We start from the raw sequence: 21838 nt of genomic DNA on the forward strand, positions 1-21838 counted from the left end.
TAAACCTAGGAAGAGTTCAGAAATTAACATTGGTGGAATAACCCCAATTTTAATCACAGCAGTGGTTTTTATAATCTTCATATGATTTGGTTCAGGTGAACACCTAATCAGTGCCTCATCAAGTAGACACTGAAATCAAATGGCTGCCATACATGTAGAGAAGCTGATTTATTAAGACAATTTTTGGAGTGGTGTTTACAGCTGTATGTAAAATAAAAAGTTTCCAACTTGTTTTATTATAATATTTTCATTTACCTCTGTCTCTTGTCGGGCCATGCAACAACAGAGCCTCGGGGTTGTCCGTCCATCTGAGTCAGAGAGTTTGAACGGTTTCTCAGACCTGGGCAGAAACACAAGAGTAATTTAGGAAGGTATAAAAGTTAAATATATTAAGCTGCATCATTGGCTGGTTTTATGTGTAGGATGACGGAGATGTGTGGTTTTCTGACCTGCCCCATCTTCTCCTTGCTGCTTCTGCTGCCTCTGTCGTAGGGGCAGAAGTGGGTGGGAGGGACTGAAGGTCGGACCCCCTTTACTAAAAAAGCCACACAAAAAAAAGAAAAAAAGATCAGAAATCAGTGCAAGATTTCACATGCCCCATCACTGTGTCTGGTTTATTGTAGCAACAGAACAGATGAGCAAAAACACCTCACTAGATCGGTACACGCCCCGAGACAAAGAGACCAGACACACACACACAAATGCAGGTGTTTTAACACATAACAGGTGAGAACGTGGCATGAAAAATCCCAACGTACAGTTCATAGTAAGCACCCACAGACAGAGACAATCCAAAAACCAGCTTTACTTAGTGCGTATTATTATTATTATTATTCACTTCAGTGCAGGACGAGGGTTAGAGGTGAAGGGCACATGAAAGTGAGAGTCAAGACGCGGCTGCATATCTACCCGTCCTCGCAGGGTTACTGTAACTGGTTAGCAGACAGGATCATGATGAGGTGGAATGAGAAGGAAAGCGAGAGAAGACTTACAGGGGGTCAGAGTCTTCGGGGTGCAGGAAGTACCTGTTACAGACTTCGGGGCTGCTCTGGTTGTCAGCCACGCCGGGGCTGACGAGGAAGCTGCGCTTGGTGGCGTTGGAGATGGGCACTGATGGACGGGCACTCTTGGGCTGAGCTATGGCTCGAGCTGCGGGAAAGAGGAAGGACGGAGGATTAGGTCACTGCGGGCTATACAAATAAAATTGCCTTGCCTTGCCTTGCCTTGCCTGGTTGAGGTTCACCGTTACGTTAGTAGAGAAAAAGGTTTAACCTGGAGTCACTGAGTTTCTTTTTATACTACCTTACATGTTCAAAAATAAAGGCTTAAATAAATAAATACCTTTAATTCTGATAAGGACCCACATTTAAAAAAAGGAAATTTGAAATGCGATTTTTTTGACTGTTCTGTCAGACTGACTATAAAAAGGGATAAAAACAGAAAATCTGATGATGATGGAATAACAGAATAACAGGAAAAAGGAAATATATCAGAATATCAGAATCAATAGTTTTTGGTGATTGCCCATTCAGTTTCTGTTCATTAATTATTTGTAATGTAAAGACAGTTTATTAAAATAAGAATAAATGTATTTAGGCAGGTTTTAAATTAGGGATGTTCGATACCACTTTTTTCCAGACCGAGTACTCATACGGAGTACTGATGTCTTACTTGAAATAACTGATTTGACTTTCATGAGACACAACAACCTGCATAACCTTCAAATCCACAAAACCTTCATCAATGTTATATTTTCAGTGTGTATGTGTAGTCACCCTGTGATGCTTACCATCTTTAAACTCTTGGAGATCTCTGGGCTGCACAAACTCTGGCTTGACGGTCTCAAACCACCAGAAGAGTTCAGCAATGAAAACCATCACATTGTGCTACAAAGAGAGAACAAGGGACATAGTGAACAGACAGACTTGCAAAAACATTTTAAAAAGCCCTGCCGATTTGCCACGTATTTTTTTTCCATTCTCACAGCTTCATTCATTCATTTTATTGATTGATTTGATTTTTTTTTTCCTCTTCAAACTTTCATTTAAGCTCCCATCCTCCGCTCCCACATCCTTCTTTCACCCTTTGTTCTTACTTTTCTTTCTCATTTTCAGAATTATAACTCTTATTTTAACTATTATGAGTTACGTTAATTATTTCTGTCAAGCTAATGCTATCACAACTGTTATCCTTAATACCATTTATACTGTTATAATTATTATTATAACCAATATTACTATTATTATTCATTAATTTCTTTCTTTATTACTGCTATCACTATTACAACCACCATCCATATATTATACCTGAATTACACACATACACACACACCTTGTTCACACTTTGTGTATACATTGATGTATGTCCACTGTGTTGTTTGTATTGTATTTCACAATTAAGTATTAAAAAAACACTTTTAATTTACAGGTTTAAAAAAAACTGCAACTTTTTTTGATTAAAACCACTGTATGTCGAGTTTTATACCTTGAGCACGAGCGGCGAGTAGAGCATGTCCTCTGTTGTCAGATAGAAACTTTTATTCAGATACTCGCTGGCGAACTCTCTCAGCAGCTGGATGTTGTACAGGCTGTCAGCGATGGAGGGCACTTCCTTCAGGCAAATATCTGATCGGGCGGCCAAACGAACAGCAGAACAGGTCAGACCGGGACGCAACTCGATGACCTTATGTCTATAAATGTCACACTGGGCTGCACTGGAACTGTGAGCCATGTGCCGAGCGCCAGAAATAGTATCACACATAGATATTAAATCCAATGTTAGCAGAGAAAAAAGCTGGATGCTGTTTAGATTCTTTGAGGCTAAATGATAATTGAAAAATGACACAGCATATTGAACAAGGGCGTGTTTTTGTTTTTTTTGCAAGTGTGTGTGAACGTGAAGCGTACCTTCCAGTTTCATGAGGTCGGGGCAGTAGTAGTGGACCACGGTGAGCAGCGCAGCTCCGTCACACACGTCCCTCATCAGGTCTTCCAGCAGAGGGAAGAAGGGAAGCTGTCGGCCCGAGGCGTGCTCGCGACGATACCGCACCTAACCACCAGGAGGAGGAGAGAGGGTGAGGGCCGTGTGAGAGAAGAAAAAGCTCCAGCAACATCACATACCACCACAGTACTACAATAAATGACAGTTAATGCTCTGGCAAATCCAGTAAAGCATCGGATCAAGGTTCTCCCTGGGAGTTTCAAAGCAAAAATGTGTTTTTTTTGTTTGTTTGGTTTCATTTTTATAAATACAAGTCAAGTTGAAACTCCTCTTCAGCTGATCTCAACAACAGCAGGTCTACCAGGTTTTAGGGAGAACCCCGAAGACCAGGGAGGTGATGTGGTGAGGTGAAAGGTGTTAGAGCAGTGATATGATCAACACAGAGTAGATGGACAGCCTTCCCCCCACCTCGGCTCTAACGGGGAAGGCAGCCAGCCAGCCAGCGGTGGCACCCAGTCCACCCAGGCGGCGTGAAGCAGCTGACTGGGACAGAAACTGGGGTAATCACTGGCCCACTTATGGGAAATGAGTGTGTGGCTGGTGCAGGAACTCACTCACCCCAGATGCTTTAGTTTTGGGACACATGCTCTATTACTATTACAGCTGGTAGTATACAGTATATCTGTGTTTATTCCAGCAAGCACAAACTTGTTAGATAGAATAACAGACTCGAATGATGCGTGTACATATGATACAGTAACTAAAAATAGAGATCACTTACAGGTCTACATATGATTTGGAGCAACACACACACATGTATATATAGACCGTCCTGGATCCCAAAGCAGTCTGACTCTGTACCGACTGGTCCTGCTGCTTGTCATGTCAAATGCTTCTGCACAATTTACACATATCCACATTATACTGTACATACCGCTGCCACTAATCAACTTGACATCTTCTATGACACTAATGAGAGAGACCTGAAGGAGAATAACTGGGTAAAGTAGACAAACAAACATGTTGCAGAGTTGGAAATGACTCCAACAGGAATAGGAACAGAGGACTTTATTCAGGTACACTATATATATAGTATATTTGGATTGACAAGGTCTGAGAGATATAGATTGAATTTTGTTAAGGTAGAATATGCATTAGATCATTTTATAGATGTGTAACTAAGGGAGGGGATTATCCATCAACAATTTAAAGTCTTAACAAAGAGCCTAAGAGACAGCTGACAAAACAAACCGATCCCTGGTGCAAGTCTGGGGTAACTACACACTTTTTTAATGTGTACTCACAACACAAAACAGCTAAAAAGCAAAACAAGGTAACCCTTTAAATTGAAAGGACATTAATTACGTGATAATAATGTCAAGAAATAGCCAAGAAAAAACAATTAACTGCGTCATAATGTCTAGAAATAGCCTAGAAATAATTAACAATTTCATAGTAATGCTGAGAAATATAGCCAAGAAATAACGATTGATTGCGTAGAAATACCCCGAAATATCGAAAAATGCCATTTGCCTTTAAGAAAAACATGACATTACTATGAAATTGACCGTTATTTCAAGGATATTTCTTGACATTATCACGTATTAACAGCCTGTAAATTAAAGGGTTACCCAAAACAATTTACGGGTCTAAACATACTACAGTACTGCATATTTACTTTTATCTATTTGGAGGTTATTCCACAAAACTATAGCAACAGTAGTCAGGCAGCAGCTTTTGTCACAAGTCACAGGTGAAACTAAACCTACAAACAGGAAGCTCGATTACAAAAACACCCTCTACAGAAGTGAGTCTTCTCCCGTCTAAGATGAAACACTGTACCGCTTCAGAGAGCTCCTCTGGCTCCAGCATGCAGTGGGCCAGCTCGTGCACGACATCAGGCTGACACGCACGCACACACGCGCACACACACATACACACACACACACACACATACAGAGCAGAGATACTGTCAGAAGAGACCGTGAGCACAGAGGAAACAGTGTGTGAGAGCAGAAGAGAGAGAGACCGGAGCGGTGGGGGGTGATGACAAAGCAGATCAGTGAGGAGGGAGGTGGCCAGGGATGGGACGGCAAAGCAGAGGAGAGGTGTAGGCATGGATTTGCTTTTATTCTCACTGGGCAGGCAAATACCACACACACACACACACACACGCATACGCACGCATTCATACGCACACAGCCTCTACTTGAGCTTGAAATGAGGTAGCGAACAGCAACAACAATGACAAAGCGCAGCTAAAGGAATATGTTTTGAGCACTGTAACCAAGGTTGTAATAACCTCACACCTTTGTGACGTGTTCGCCACAAGGGGAAAAAAAAAATAAACATAACATAACTACTTAAAAATAACTCGGCTTTCTCCCCCTCGCTGACACACCGGCTACAAGCAGCACAGTACGAGCTTGAATGAGCCATGGTGGAGTGTGTGCGCGCACATCAACACATAACTATGCGTGCAAGGGGGAGAAGGGCAGGAGGGAGGGGGCGGAGAAAATGGGGTTATGGGGGGGGCAAGAGGAGGACGGTTGGAGGAGGAGTGTGGGGCGGGGGGAGCTGGCATCCAACTTACAGGGACTAGTTTCCAATACCATTTGGAGGGAGACTATCCAAGTTTGCAGGGATAAGAGAGGGGGAGGGAGGGACAGATGAGGAACAGGAGCAGAAAGATTAACAGGTCAGAGTTTCACAGTCAAAAAGGATTTTTTATTTTTTTGATCTGCTTCCGGTTTCACATAGAGGAAAAAAGAAAGAAAGAGGCAGGGTCAGAACAACTCTGAAATGTCATCAGGGAAGAGACACACCAGACAACTCTGGAGCAAACTGGCACGTTTTATCAGTGATCATCTTTACCCCCAGTTTAATTGATGCTGGAAAAATGTTGTTTGGTTACACTGAATTTGATAATAATCTAAATTCCCAGTTTTATTTGATCAATTCATTTATTATTTTATCAAAAGTTTACATGCAAATTTAAATTTTCACTAACCCTAACCCTAAAAAAAGCTGTAAAAACATATGATCTTTGTAAGCTTTACAAAATATTCACTGTATAAGTATTTATTTTCTTTTTTTTCCTGTCTTGTTGTTAACCCCTGGCGTGTTTATGATTGTATGTTTGTGTATTAATGTTGTATACACTTCTCTTTGTTTGCATTCATCTGTGTCATACTCCTCAATAAAGCAAAAGAGAGAGAGAGAGAAAGAAAAAGGAAGAGACACATTCCTGTTGTCTTGAACCACGTTTTCACTTGATAGCTGGTATCCACCTGGATAAAGACTTAATGAGGTAAATGCTTCAGATTTTAAACAAAAAAAAAAGGAATTTAATTAAAAGTCAGGTAAAAGGCACACCTGGAAGAAACAAATGAGTGCTTTTTTTAAAAAAAAAATTTTACCTTTTGGTGGCTTGGGGACTCGAGCGGGTGGTGCTTGACTTTGTGCTCCCTTTCTGTAATCTCCCTCATCTTCATGTTCAACTGCAAAAAAAAAGAAGTAATAACACGTTCAGGACATTTACATGCACTCAGAGGGAAAAATGAGGTCACGCAGATAATCGAAGAACGAGTTGTTACATGTTCTGTACCCACGAACAGCACGGCAGCAATCAGATTTCTCCCAAACATTCAACCTTTTCTTTTTTTTTTTTTAGGAGGATTGACGTACTTGTTTTTAATCATTTTGTGTTTTTTCTTCTGTCTTTTTTTTAAGCCGGTCAGTGGGTTTACGCCACCTGTGTTTGCAGAATGCAATTTTTTTTTCTCTCAGTCCACAAAAAACTCTTTCAAAGCTTCTTCTAAGGTGGAGAAATTGGTGTATTGATGGAAGTCAAAGACAACAAAGAGAAGTGGAAAAGAGCTTAGAGAGAGAAAAAGGAGCTTAGAGAGAGTAAGACATATAAAGAGCAGACTTGAGTTTCTACTTCAGTGGAAAAATGAGAAAACACCCTCAGATGAAATCATCTTCTGTGTGAGTGATGAGATAATGACACAAAACGATTAATACCACCAACTTTTTATATCAGGACCAAGAGAAGTGAAGTACAATTGATTTTCTAAATATCCGGTTTAAGTTTGTGCTACACTGTAAATTTCTCTAAGCCGACTAGTTTTCAACAGAGATCGTACCTTGGTTTCACTATCAAGGATATTAAAGAAATAAACTAGTCGTACAGAATTTGTTATTTCCTTCTGATCACATAGTTCCTATAGAGCTGGGCGATTATGGCAAAAATCATGATTAATTGAACTTTTTTGACAGATTACAGTGTTGTCGTTGCCTAAATGTCAGTTTTGATTCTTTTTGGATTAAGTCCTGAGCCCTAATAGTTGCAAATTCATGTAAAAGAAGAGAAAATGAAGCAACAACAATTTTGCTAACCTACTTATCAGTAATTTATAAAAGAAAAACCACTTTATTCACTTAAAGCGAATAATGTACTGCCTTTGTTAACATGATATTATAATAATTTATAACATTTTATGGGCTAAACAATTCACAGATTAGTCAGTGTGATTTTTGGAAAGTATGCAAGTTAAACCGGGAAAACATTCTTCACTACTTGGGAATCATTACAGACAGACACTTTCCTTTCTCCAGATAATAATGGTGTGGCACATCATGATGATTCATGGACAAGCTGCGTCATGGCGCTCGCTGCCTCAGGACTTCATCTCATTGAAAGATGAGTGCAACATGAGCCTGAGCCTCTGTGTGTGTGTGTGTGTGTGTGTGTGTGTGTGTGTGTGTGTGTGTGTGTGTGTGTGTGTGTTGGCACGTCTCTGAGCACCAGTGACATGCCGGTCTCTAAAAAGACAAGTGGACGACTGTTACTTGGGCTGTCAATGTCATCGTTCATCCCACATGGTGCTGAGTGATAAATGAGTGGCAGGCCATGACCTTAACCAGCTGGATTTTTTTTTTTTTAACAATAAAATGACTAAACCCCAGGAAAGCAAAAGTAAGAACAACAATGAAAGGTTTCTGTGTGTCTCTATGTGGTGTGAAACTATGGAACAGCCTTCAAAATAAAGTACAAAAACATAACTCTGGAGATGGTGTTCAAACATTTTTATCTTTATTTACCGGTACGTTATATTTTGAACAAATATAAAATGACCCCTCATTCTTTCAGATAAATTCGAATACGCCTACATTTCGAGCAGGTGAACATGAACTTTTCACCCCACGTTCGAACGAATATTCGAATATCGAATAAAAAGTGACAGCCCTATATTTTTAATTTCCTCTTTTTTTGTACCAATGGAATGAAGGACAATTAAGGAAGTAGGACAAGTAATCGATTTATTTATGATTTGTGAAAAAGGGGTTGGATTCAATAAGCTGAGCTTCTTCTCACTCTTTTTGAATATGTATGATTATGCTTTTGTGTTTTTGGTTCTTCAACTTGTTATTTACATATGAAGGAACAAACTGAAATTGTGCCTTATTTGGTTTTACATGTTCGAAATAAATATCTTAAAAAAGAAAAGAAAAAAAAAGAGATAGTTGAAAATCGCTGTTTTTAGTTTATAATCCGTGTGTCCGAACCTTGTTGATCCAGAAGACCATGGCGTCCTCCAGGTCGAAGGGCAGCTCCTTGGAGGCACTGAAGGTAGAGAAGCGCTTGACGGAGGCCACCACTTTCTCGATGCTGATCATCTCCACTGTGTAGGCCATCATCAGGGCATCGATCATCGGCATGTGAGCGCTCTGGGACAGAGAGAGAGAGAGACAAAGGACAGTTCAATTTCCAGTTTCCAATATAATTCAGATCAAAGCTGGAGGCAAACAGAAAGAGATGGACGATTTACCCAAACAACATAAACGATACAAGTATTTATTTATTTTGTCAACAAGCAATGAAGACTATGTGAAGATCGTGCTTTTTTTTTGTCTTTTTTGAGTATATACTTCTGATAAATGTAGCATATGATTCGTTCTACCACCTAAGGAGTCGGTGTGCTTGAATGCAGCTTTAATCTCCGTTTTAAATCACACATGACCTCATAAATGCCGTCATAGAGACACTGACCAAACACACTGCTGCTGTCACATCTGGGTGTTTCGCCCTGGTTTTCAATACTACAATAATTGTTACGCACATGACACTGACTGCACACACCTGTAAAACCTGCTCCTAATTAACCCACTGTGCCATTTGACTCTTCAGGTATGTTACTGTTAGTTGCAGGCAGCTAATGTAGCATCAAGTCACTAGACTGAATGAGCAGCGAGTCTGGTGAGCTCACTTCTTCGCTTCAGGCAATTTATTAGATTTCACACGTTTCTCATGTGAAGATAAAAAAACTCTCACAGAGAGAGAACAGACCAGCTGCAATTTAACCACTAAACTTTCCAAACAGCGATCAAACATGTTCAGATTGACAGTAAACTATTATTTTGGCTTGAGATACACAATAACTATCAGTACAGATAATCATCAGCAAATAATTATCTCAATTAAGTGTGATAATGACATTACTAGAGAATTATAATTAGCCAAAATTGCCTTGATTTTTATCAGTTTGCCCACAAAGTTGATTGGAAACGATACTAAATATTGATTTTTGAAGAGTCAACTGTTCTTGTTTTTGTTGGGATTACATTATATTATATTTTGTTGGTCGGTTATATTGGTTGGCAAGTCAGAGGCAGAGATATAATGTTTTTTCTTAACCTCAGGTGTGTATATAAACTATTAAAAATGTTTTTGGTTATCTGTATCGGTATGAGAAGCAGGAAGTTATCAGTTATTGGTATCGGTGGAAAAAGAAGAGTTATGACCAGTCACTATGGGGTGTGGATAAATGGATGGGACTAAATAGATAAGGGCACTGACTAATTCAGAGTGGGCGGTTCCTAAACAATTGCACAGGTTTAAATAAACACCAAGTCTTAATCAAAAGGTGATTCAGCAGCACAAAGCGTGTCCGACCTTAAACCCACTCTCTCTACATGCTAATGCAATAAAGAGCCTCAGCAGGGGCGTCTTTACTGCAAGTAGCCTAACACCTGGTGCCTCCTCCCTCTGAAAATATTGATCCCTTGACGGCCAGAGTGGGAATTAACACCGGCCAAATACTGAGAAATCTTTGTCCCCAGCTGGCAAAACCCAATGTTGGTCTTTAACCTTAATTTCAAACCCTCATTCTAGGTAAAAGTCTCTTTAATTAGGGTTTAGTCCACAACATCACAGCCAAATATGGAGCACCTACGGAGGAAATATATACATGCCATTGTTTCAGTCATTGTTTGTGTAACATGCTGCTAGTCTAATCCAATTGGTGGTGGAAGTGCTCAGAGATTAGGGCTGGTTAACATAACAAATGAGAAGCTATTCAGAGCTTTCTCCGCGGCGCGACCTACATGGACACAGGAAAACACCAGCGGTGACGGTCTACTTCCAGACCAACCTTCACTGCAATACTGAAGACAGAGGAAAGACTCAGTGGGAAGTGGAAGCCAAGAGCTGCACAGTCTCTGCTGGGTCATTTAATTCACTTACACAGCAGCTTCTGTTAAGATGATTTGTTTTTTTGTTTTGTTTTCAGAGACTATTTAAGCGTTAAGGAAGGACATTTTGGATAAATATTAGTCTGTCTTACGCTGGCAGACCAGCATAGAAATTGCTGTTGCTATGCCTTTATTTGAAGGATAATATGAAGGGATTTACTAAGATGCTGATCTCATTAGGAAAGGTTGGACCATTGTTTCTGTCTTTCATGTTTACAGTGAGTTTGCAACACTCCCAGATCTCTGAGACACGTACTGACATGTCACACTGAGATGCTTTATAAGAGAAAAGAAGGGAAAAATGTTGATTTAAGCGTGCAACACAATATAGCATAATGCATTCATGATGTGATGGCACTTAAGTGTGTAATATAAATGATGCTCAGTAAATACACAAAAGATAAGTCTCACAACAACAACAGAGCTGTTCTATCTTTTGTTCTCCACCAAACACCAACTCTGCCCTTCATCAGCGCAGTGTGAAGCCCCATGGGGAGCAGAGAGCTGCTGTTGCCCTGAGCTGTGTGTGCACGTTGACAGACAGACAGACAGACAGACAGACAGCGTGCACACACACTAACACACACACACACACAAAAGTTTAAGTGGACTCCAGAGTATGGCCAGCGAGCCCCAGCTGTTCCTGCCCCCAACAAGAATCAAACAAGGTGCAGAGAGGAAACTGTCTGCTGCAGGTACGGGAGGGATCTCCTTCATTCACACAAACACACACAGAGAGAGAAAGAGAGACACACAAAGTCTGAAAATGTGGGTTGCTATGGAAACGCCTTGTCAAGTCAGCAAACTGAGAGTTACAGGGGGCGTGGGGGGGGGGGGGAGTCCATCCATCCAACCAGTCTATCAAAGAAAAGCGTTGTCCTGCTCAGGATTTTCCGTCCCCTCACCAGGCTTTGTGTCTGGCTGCTGCTCACTCACAGGCCTGTGTGTGTGTGTGTGTGTGGATTATTTTGTCAGGCCTGCTCACAGGAAACGCAGACACACACACACACACACACAGACACACACACATCCCAGACGAGTGAGCCTGCCTGCCTGCAGAGAGGAGGCCTGCTCTCCTACACCCTTGCTGGTTTCCAAGGTAACAAAGGGAAAGATGGCAGAGAGAGAGAGAGAGCAACCGAGCCGTTCGGTGTTTTATCGTATCCTGTGTGTATGTGTGTGTATGTTAAGCTGCTGGTGAGATCATGATACAACAGATCGGACTGACCACGAGGACGGGGGCTTGCATGCTGCTATTGATTCAGGCGATGACCAGGAGGCTGCAGGACACACACACACACACACACACACACACACACACACACACACACACACACACACACACACACACACACACACAGGACGTTAAACCTGTTTATGAGCTGATCTGTGAAAATATTATGAGTATTTCACAGCGTGATGTCGACTAGAGAGCAGGTCAGCGGAGCCAAGCCGCCAGTTTCCTGCACGAACGAGATACGACCTACTTGTAAAAAGATTCAGTCAAACTGATAAAGAAGAGAAAGGCTTTTTTTATTCAACTAGAGGACTAACAGGTGAAGATTTGAAGGTTTTCAAGTGCCAACATTCAGAATATAATACGCTTAACAGATTGGCAAAAAAAAAAATGTAGCTGAGAAAAATATCACGCACAATAAAATCCATTCGTAGAAGTATTAGCAAAGGAGTAACCCTCTTAACACTGATGCCCCTGATTAAACCGCCCGTTCAGAGAGGGCACAGCACAGGCCTCAATTATTGGGAGGATTTGCAGGGTTTTTTCTCTCTCCATGCATGAGATAGGAAGTGATATTTTTCACACGGTAATACAGCAGTTAGTTCCACATGTGACAACTGCAGCAGAGTTCAGCGATCAGCTGTCGGAGCTATGTCCTCCGATTAAAACGTGGTATTTTAAACACGAGCTTGTCACAATAATAATAATAATACAGCTGCATGTTATGTGAAATGAACATAACAAGTGTGCTCAACTCTGTCTCAGTTTTTAGTGACTGTAAACTAATACGAGGAGCAAAACAATCAATCTAAACATCAATTTGGCCTTTTTTTCCACAGTTTTCTGTCATTTTACAAACCATTAATCCATATTTTCCAAAGTCAGATTGAACAATAACTAAACAATCACTGTTTGCATCCCTAAAGGAAACATAATTAGTAATGATGACGCACTGTAAAATTTGTGAGCAAAGTGACAAAACTATTGAGATGCTGTTAACTGTTCAATATATTTTTATAGTAAAGCTTGTCTATCATTAAGCTTTAGACAAATATGAAAAAAAAACAAACATAAAAAGGCGTTTTATAGAGTACAATAAAGTCAATAAACTCCACAGACTAGATACAACTTTGCCATGGCACAACAACACATCATCACAAACCCTAATCTCAGGCTTATCAGGCATGGAAGACCTCACACAACTAATTTGCTTAAAAATGATAAGGGTACACCCAAATCATCAGGAAACTGTTCGCTGCACTACTACTACAAGCAGCAAAACACCATGTCAACAGGCAACACGCCACTCGCTTACCGTATAGCGCTTGAAGCTAAACGAGAGACTAAATGCTTCTGCACAAGGTTTTAAAGTTACTTTACTAAACGGATAGGAGCTTTCCAGTGGTTCAAATGCCTGTGGCCGGGATTGACTGCTCTGCTGGACGAGGATACGACATCACTGTGGTAAGATAATACATCAGAAACAGGAAGAGCTGGGGATGTTACAGGTGCAGTGTGCAAAGGCTGTTTTAGTTTCACGCTGATTTCCTTCTTCTCTGACAGGCAAATCTGTGCTTTTTGTCAAAGCTACCGCAACATCACAGACTGCCTTGGTGCTGCTGCTGCTGCTGCTGCAGGGTGTTTCACCGAGGAGTTTAAAGAGTATAAACATATCACAGTCACAGTCACAATATTATTTAATTTCACACAGGACGGAAGCTCAAATTGAAAATGTTCAATCACTGATCGGTGAAACAGAAAAGAATCATTTCCAGCTCATGCCTCTGACGACTCTCATTCATAAGTCTATCAGTACGTTTACATGATGGTTAAAAAACTAATTGTTGCCTTAACTGAACAACTGAAGTGCATGTAAACGTGTTAGTCCGACTAATACCAAATGATCCAACTAAGACGCCCAGATTTCTTCTGCATGTAGGTTAATAATCCTGTTCAGAAACTCTTTTTGTTAAACTGGGTGAAATGGTCCTTCTCTCCTGAGGTTAATCAATACATTATGTATGCAGAAAAACCAATCCATGCTTTTCAGATGCCTTCATCTCTAGTTCTGCCTATGACCAATCAAGCTGCCGTCTCTCTCCCTCCTCGTCTTCACCTACGTCCACGGAAAAGCCACACTCCAGTCAGATGGGTAGCTCTGGCAATGCAGTTGGGTATCTTCACCCACGTCCGCGGAAAGGTGAAGGCGTGGCTTCAGAGAGAAGTCTGAGGAAAGGGGCTGGGACTTTTGACTTGTGTGTTTTCAAAAATGTGGCCTAATAGAACTGTCGGACTGAAACTGGACAACGCATGTGCACATGACTGGCAATAGTAAAGATGACACGAAGTGGAGCACAGAAGCCAGCTGGAACCCGGCAATTTTTTTTTTAAAAGCGACGTCAGCACCGATTGAGTGCATTTCATACAGTGCAACCAGCAAAAAAAAAGGGAAGCCTGTGGACCGACCTGACTCGAGTCATTTGTACTGGTTATAGACAAGTGCTGCGTCCGGTCAGGTACTCCAAGTGATTTATCTCCATTTTTTACTCAGTGACAGAAAAGTCAACTGGATCGACCTGCTGAAACGACGCATATCGCCACCTACGTTGAGGAGGCAGACACCGCCAGTTATTCGTTTTTCCCTTTTGCATGTAAACTGGGACAAGGACAGAAGTCCAACGAGAGTCGCTCAAATCTCAGCTGTGCATGTAAACGTGCTGTATGTCAACTTTCAGCTCGCTTCCACTCACTCACCATCTTGATGGGCACGCAGGCCAGGTCTCCGTCGGTGACGGGCGTATCGTCGCTCTCCACGACGTAGATGCCCTTCCTGGACAGAGCCTGGATGACAGACAGGTGGGACTGGAGGGACGCCGCCTGCTCCGTCTTGAGGATGAGGGTGCAGACGCGGCAGTAGAGCTCACAGGACAGCAGCAGGCGGATCACAGGCGGCTTTATGTGCTCCTGGTCGTACTGGTCTGTGTAGAACGGGTCCCTTAAATCCTCTGGGATGTGATCTACAACGGAGAGAGTGGGTCAGGTCAACCGTGTGTTCTCAAAGTCATATGTGTGTTTCATTTTTCCTGAATTGAGGACAGAAATAGGAGTTAAATGACAAGACATTAAAACATGGCAAACACCTCCCACTCTTTCCACAAAATCATTTTCCGGGACATTTCCACCTGCTACAGTCTGACATTATTATGTCATACACTAATACATCCCCCCGTCCCATTCATGCTTTGGAGAAGAGTTTGTTTTTACAGTTGTCCCTTATTTTGTACATTTGACCAGTTTGTTTCTATGTTTATTCCTCTCTCACCCCCAGAAATCTGATTTAAAGATGTGCACCCTCATGCTCGTGGTCCAATACATGGGCAACAGCATCAACTCGGAGTCTTTTCTCGCAAGGCACTTCTTTGGAAAAGAAATCCTCAGTGAGGCCTGAAAAAGTCAAATAGAGCTCTGGTAGCTGATATCATGATGTGATAAATAGGCTAATTGTCCATGGCAACTTAAGCTTTTCCAGGACCACGCCTCAGACTAACTTTTTTTTACTAGGACCACAGTGTCCCCGTAACTTGGAAATTTTAGGAGCGCAAGCAGGAAATCTAGGGGCAGACACTGTAAATCGACTTGCAAGGCAAATATTCACGTTTCCATTTCATTCATGATCCTCACACACATTGGCCTGACATCTGCAATGAAAGATACCAGATTCTTTGAGTCGCCCTTCCCACTTTTCACAAAAAAAAAGGTAATTTACTAGTTGCACCTGTGCAAGTAGATGAAACTTTGACTGTTTAGGGGCAGTCTGGAGCCCCGAGGACATTTCACTTTCCATTTGTTTTCAACTAGGTTTTCCAGGACGCGTATGAACCCTGACCTTCTATGTCAACAGCTCCGTCTGCCTCGGCTTACATCAATCATATTTCTACAATGTCAACACACACTGCAGGAATGCAACAAAGCAAAGCACTTAAAGTGAAGTATTAGTTGTATGCCAGCTTCAGTTTACTTACAGCAAACATGACCATCTGTAATTGTAAGTCACAGCTTACCGCCCTTAAAGAGTGCATTGAGAAATAGATTAAGCCGAGTCTGCAACGAGAGCGGCCCTCTCTCTCTCTGAGGTGACATTGTTTGGCTTGGCCAGCGCAAATTATTTAACTATCAGAGCGACAAAAACTAAAAGAAACCTATGACCTACACCAGAGATTCTTGTTGCTTTGGATGTGAAGTCATTCTCAGACTAAACACTTAAGCCATATAAGGACACGAGGACGGAGGGAGCACTTCATCCAGGCATGCACTAACCCAAATTTACACACCAAGGTAAAACTCACACAGAAGATTTTTAAGGAAAAACAGAAGTCCAAAAATCGCAGTTTTCCCACAAAAATGGTGCAGTGATAGTAAAAAAAAACCCAGTTCCATTAAATCTGTTTTGAACTCAGCCGGAGCTCCAGAAACAGAGCATAAGCTGCATGCGAGTATGTGATGTCTTCTTAGCGCCTGCTCTGACAGACGGGATGAAAGGGAGAAACTCCGTCAGCAATCTAGCCCGTTCACAAAAAAACAGGAACACGGCTTCTTCTAGCTGCTTTTTGTGGAGGATAACGTACCAAGGACAAAAGTTGAGCAGCACAAGTACGGAGGCAACAAACACACCAGGCTTAGGGAAGTGTCTAAAATGTGGTGGAAGAGAATAATGAGCTGTAAAACCACAGCTCAACAGAGAGAGAGCGGTATCTAAACCTCAGTTACAGCTGCCCAGTTGTGGACAAAATGAACTACTGGTTCTCTGTCAAAACTCCTGGGGAAAGTATTTTTCAATGAGATAAGGTATGTGATGGTGCACAGGATGTTCTAGTTGTTTTCATGCCTATTGAGTTAAAGAATCATTCCAGGCAAATTCAACCTGGGGCTCTAGTTTCCTAATATTTTAGGCCTAAAAAGAATGAATCTGAAGATTTTCTTTTTAATGTCTCCTGTTATGCAGTTTGTCCCTGCATCGCCACAGCAGCGTATAATGGGAGTGGACAGATCTTAAGCTGTTTAGACTGTTTACATCCCACAAAAACACATTTTGTTTGTAAACAGAGCTGTAATACAAAGTCAAGTTGACACGCTCGGTATGTTTAAAGGTAGAATAAACAGTATCAAGATGTACTCTCACTGCTACGAAAACGTGGTGCCGAGTTGATATTCCTGTGTTGATAAAACAAACGGGAGCTTCAGACGACCTGCAGCCGTCAACTTGACTCTCGTGCGAGACTTTATATTACAGCTCTGTTTACAAACATGTCGGCTTTCTTGAAGTAAACAAACCCCTCAGTGTAGCCATCTGAAGTGGTCTGTGAAAAGAAAGAAAGTGTTTTTGTGGGATGTAAACAGTCTAAGATGCGTCTGATCTCAAAACAGACAGAACTACTGCATAACAGGAGCAAATAAAAAGAAAATCTTCAGATTCATTCTTTTAGACCTAAAATATTAGGAAACTAGAGCCCTGGGTTGAATTTACCTGGATTCGTCCTTTAAGCTGCTGCCCTCCTTGTGCACAGATTGTCAGGCTACATGTGGCTTATTGCAGGTTTGTCATTTGCTGATGCAACTTAGGAAGCATGTAGCCTTGGTGGTCTCTCTGCTCATGCACACAGCATGCAAACTACGACTGTTGTCATGTGAGAATGAAACTGCAAAGATATATGAATTGAAACGGCAATTTTAATAAGATGAACCGTGCTGCCCCGTATTTCAGTAGCTGCTAATGCTCTGCATATTGATCCTGTAAACTGTACTCTGCATGAATTATGGACAGTGTCAGCCTCACAGATGAACCGTCTCTGCCTTCATAACATAATACACACGGACACGGTGCTAATAACGATGTCGTCCAATTATTTTGAAACGCCGTTCCTGGAGAAGAGGTGCGTCTGAGTATTTAAACACATCAGAACAGTGGGAGTAATTGTGTATGAAAACAAAAGGGGGTCTGGCCGGGGCGAGTCTTCACGTTTGACTTCATTTCGCAGACGCTGATGTTGTCTGGCAGCTGCCCCCCCCTCCTCCTCCTCCTCTTCCTCTTCCCCGCCCAATAACACTCCTGCTACCAAGAGCCAGTCTGAAAAAATGTACAAACTGGGATGGGGTGGAGCATGAGCCTGAGATCTAACCACAACAAGAACCAGGATGTGCTACGACGCAACCAGCCAACCAGGATCATCACCACACAAACAGCACAGTGCGACAACATGCCTGCAACCATGACAGGTGCTGCTGACTCTCGCTGGCTGGCAGTGTGTGTCTGTATGTGTGTGTGTGTCTGGTTTGTCTGTCGCTCAGGCTGGGCGCAGCTGTGGCACATGCAGAGGGCAGCGGGACAGGAGAGCATGTACACAACAAACATAGACATGCATGATTGATCAGAGACTTAACAAGGGGGGGGAAGCTACGCTGATGATGAGCACGCACCAGATGCACCTGAATGCCCGACTTCTTGGGATCACTTCAATCAAGACTGTTTACGCTGAACCGTTCGTGTCCGACAGCCACTGCGTTGGCAAAGTAAACAACTTAGCATCTTATGACCCATCGGGTGAAATTTAAATGGGGCTAATATATTCAGTTCCCATGGGAAGGAGGGAGGAGGAGGATAATTGCGGCCGCACCTGAGAGTTGCCTCCCTCTGGGCTGCCACAGCTTCATGGGGCTACTCTCTGTATGCTCCCTCTCTCTCCCTCTCTCTATCTTTTGTAACCGAACAGGATCTCCACCCAAGTTCATCTGTGATACATCATTATTGTTTGAACAGAGATGTTGTCATGCTCTGTCTGCAGGCCTGCATCATTAGCAGAGGGCCTGTGATGACAAGAGATTGAAGGGAGCAGCCAAACAAATGCTCACAAGCCTCAATATGAACTCTGAGAAAATATGAAACAATGCAACCAAGAAAAAAACCAAACGGCAGGCCAGGCCACCCATATCCCAGGACCCAGATTACCATTAAAACCAACTTATGGTCATTTGTACAGTACGACTGCCTCAGTGGCATTAGGAAATCAGTGTAATGACCACACAGATATGGAAGAGGCCGCAGAACACAAAGGGAAGCTTTTACGGACATCTGAAATAATGACGGCTGATTCGACCCCGAGGCTGCATCAATACCACAGACATGCAAAGCAGTGAGTGATGGGAACTGAGCATCAGATAGCCGACACAGCTACAACACTGACTGAGCTTAGCTGCTATGATAAGGAGACACCCTGCAGTACATTTAAAAAAAAAAAGAAAAAAAAAGAAAGCTAACTAGCAGCTCCGCAGTGAAACAATGACGATATGCTGCCATGTTAATAATCCTGCAACACTTTTTTGAAGGCTGGTTATCAAGCACCTGCCAAACAGTCAGGATGTTCCCTGCCGACATGTCTGAGCTTAGAGGTTATACATTTATTATGCGAGTGGAGGCCGAGGCTCTCAGAGCAGAGAGTTATTTTCAAGCTGGACTTACAAGCCTCTAATAATAATAAATCACATTCAACTCAAAAAAAAATTCAAATGCTCTTCTTTACAGGGTCTGGTTACATAAAAGTAGAACAAGGAAACCTGCACGCGAGAGACACATCATCCTCAACTGACGGTTAACTTCCAGCTGCTGATAAGAGGTGTAAGGTTTTCACCACACACACACACACACACACAGGACACTGTCCTGTGTGTGTGTGTGTCCTGAGGACAGTGATCCAACCACTACAGAGATAGGCAGGCAGTCTGTATCTCTATTTACACACCAACACAATCCAGTTATTAGACTCTTTTTTGTCAATGGTGCTTTTTCAGAGATAGTCCATCACTTTCATGACACCACTCTCTCAATATATCACAAAAAACAGCAAAACAGGCTCTAAAATGATGTAAAAACAGAGGAAAACTCCAAGGCACTCTCTTTAAATCTATAAAATACCTTTATTTATCTGGCATTGTCACAAAGACATATTAAAAAAATAACTCTTGATGCGTTTCAGCATCAAACCTTTATAAGGGAGGGAGTAAAAAAAACTACGTTTTGACATCTATATCCCTCTTCAAAGAGCACCTCGTATCAAGACAGGAGTCCACGAAGCGCTCCTCCTGTTTTGAACATTTTTGAGCCTCTAAAATGAGTTGAAACACATTTCAATAAAAACATATTAAGCGTAAAAGAGCGGGTAAGATTTATTGCAAGGGTGCTCTTTCTTCTTTTCCTTCTTTTCTTTTTTTTTACAATGACCTGGATGAATGAGAATATCCATAGACGTGCTCTTTCTTTGTTTCCAAGGGGATTTTGTGCTAAAACAACCAACAACATCCATTTGATTACAGCGAGTTTGCAGATAAACTTCTGAATACATTTTTGCAACGGAGCAAGGTTTATGAAACATGCCTCCAATTGTCTGCCAAACCTGTCTAATACAAAGAATCTGGTGAATAATAGCCGTCTTTCATTGTGAACTTGATCAGCTGTATCCTCTGAAAGTAGACTACATAACTAGATTTAACTAGTGGCCATGCTGGGCCACGAGAAGTTTTACAGCCACAACAAAACACATCCATAAAAGGCCTGCGGTGAATTTCACACATCTCATTCCTGAAACTTATGCAATTCGATTCTTGTCTGTTGCAACTACAGAAAAATCTGCCCCCCTTCTCCCCCCATAAAGGCCCAGATGCTAATGCTGATGCCACCTAACCCTAACCTTGCAGATCAGTATTTTCCATGCTCTACGGTACAGTCTAACAAATATAGCCTAATCCTCGGTGTCTGTCACTCGGCCCGATTTGGGTTCAATCTCGCTGGCCACCCAACAAGAAAGGAAGGATCTGGTGAGTCAGTGAGGAAGGGCCTGAGTTGCCAAGTGTCAACTGGGAATTAGTGCTGGCCTGAGTGCACAGTACACATGCACAAATATTCCTTTCTCTCAGGCCTTTTGCTGTCAGTGTTTCACCACACAATGTGCTGACTATCAGTGTGTTGAGACGACGAGTAAACAGATTGTTCCAACAACAACGACGACGACGACGATGGCTGAATTTTCAAAATAACTATGAGAGTATTAAGGAAATATGCTGCAAATTTCCAGGCACTATCTTCAGATTCATTTGTAACAGTGAGACATTTAGATATGATGATGTACAGGGAGGGACGTCATATGGATAACTCTGAATCTAAAAATAGAAAACATACTTTTTATGTAAATTTGCATTACTTACCAATGCCGTAAGCTTTGGCAAACAGCCACCGCAGGTTGGCTGCTATTTTTGCTCTGGCTGAGTCGTACATCTCCAACGGTACGACGTCCATTGTGCCTTCTGCGACCCCGGACAAATCCACTTTTCTCCTGGTACTGTCCCCGCCAGCACAAAAATCAACATCCATCTATAAAAAAAAAAAACATTGATGTTACAGTCACGATTATACTGAACATACTGCAGAGTAAGAGACACAGCCAAATAACAGCACATTAGCCATCTACAATCTGCCACGATGCAAAATCCCTTTGGCATGGGTTGTCAATAGCTGCACGCTCCATTAGAGTAATTCTTTAATAATGAATTAAATAAATAAAATCTCATCCAGCATGGTGTTTGTTGATTATTATTAAGGAGATCATTGTTTTGGGTGCTGCTCTTAATCGCCCTTTCCCTGGTTAATTAGAGCTTGCAATCCAGTGGTTGAGACACAACAAGCGCCAAAGTAGCAACCTTGCAGGCACAATCACAGTCATTATGGTAAATGCTTGTTGACAGAGTGGAGACAGTGTCTTTGCAAGTATCTGGTGGTTAAATTAACCTACAGGGAGGCCATGGTGACCTAAAACAGTCTCTGAAACTGTCTGGACAGTATGTGTGAGCACAGTGGCTCACATCATAACTGTATCATGTACTGTACCAGTCCGCAACTGCAAAATAAATAAGATACTGGTCGAACTTTTGTGATTATAGACTAGGCCCTTGGACTAATATCACTGAGAAATAGCACATTTTGACGTGTTCTGACCTGATAGAAGCAAAACTACACACACTTTCACAGGAATGGATAATTTAGGATTGTGCAACTAAACTCTGGCAGCGATTACCGCGTCT

General features: G+C 41.9%; 1 protein-coding gene across 4 annotated transcripts in view; it reads right to left on the reverse strand.

Annotated features, from left to right (window-relative positions):
* camsap1b (calmodulin regulated spectrin-associated protein 1b) overlaps positions 1 to 21838 on the reverse strand; it is a 34185-nt gene that overhangs the window by 9932 nt on the left and 2415 nt on the right. The window contains exons 2-12 of one of the 4 annotated variants that reach the window (XM_085786298.1): positions 20966 to 21131; positions 14468 to 14730; positions 8512 to 8673; positions 6360 to 6440; positions 5534 to 5566; positions 2907 to 3048; positions 2485 to 2624; positions 1790 to 1886; positions 1026 to 1149; positions 450 to 535; positions 256 to 340 (exon numbers count right to left, since the gene is read on the reverse strand). In XM_085786298.1, the coding sequence (XP_085642424.1) occupies positions 256 to 340; positions 450 to 535; positions 1026 to 1149; positions 1790 to 1886; positions 2485 to 2624; positions 2907 to 3048; positions 5534 to 5566; positions 6360 to 6440; positions 8512 to 8673; positions 14468 to 14730; positions 20966 to 21131 (1379 nt within the window). Of the gene's footprint in view, positions 1 to 255; positions 341 to 449; positions 536 to 992; positions 1150 to 1789; positions 1887 to 2484; positions 2625 to 2906; positions 3049 to 5533; positions 5567 to 6359; positions 6441 to 8511; positions 8674 to 14467; positions 14731 to 20965; positions 21132 to 21838 lie in introns of all 4 variants that reach the window. The other 3 variants (XM_085786297.1, XM_085786299.1, XM_085786300.1) reach the window with 3 other exon arrangements.

This window comes from Trachurus japonicus, chromosome 9 (assembly GCF_045865225.1).
Source record: "Trachurus japonicus isolate A0001 chromosome 9, Traja_1.0".
NCBI lineage: Eukaryota > Metazoa > Chordata > Actinopteri > Carangiformes > Carangidae > Trachurus > Trachurus japonicus.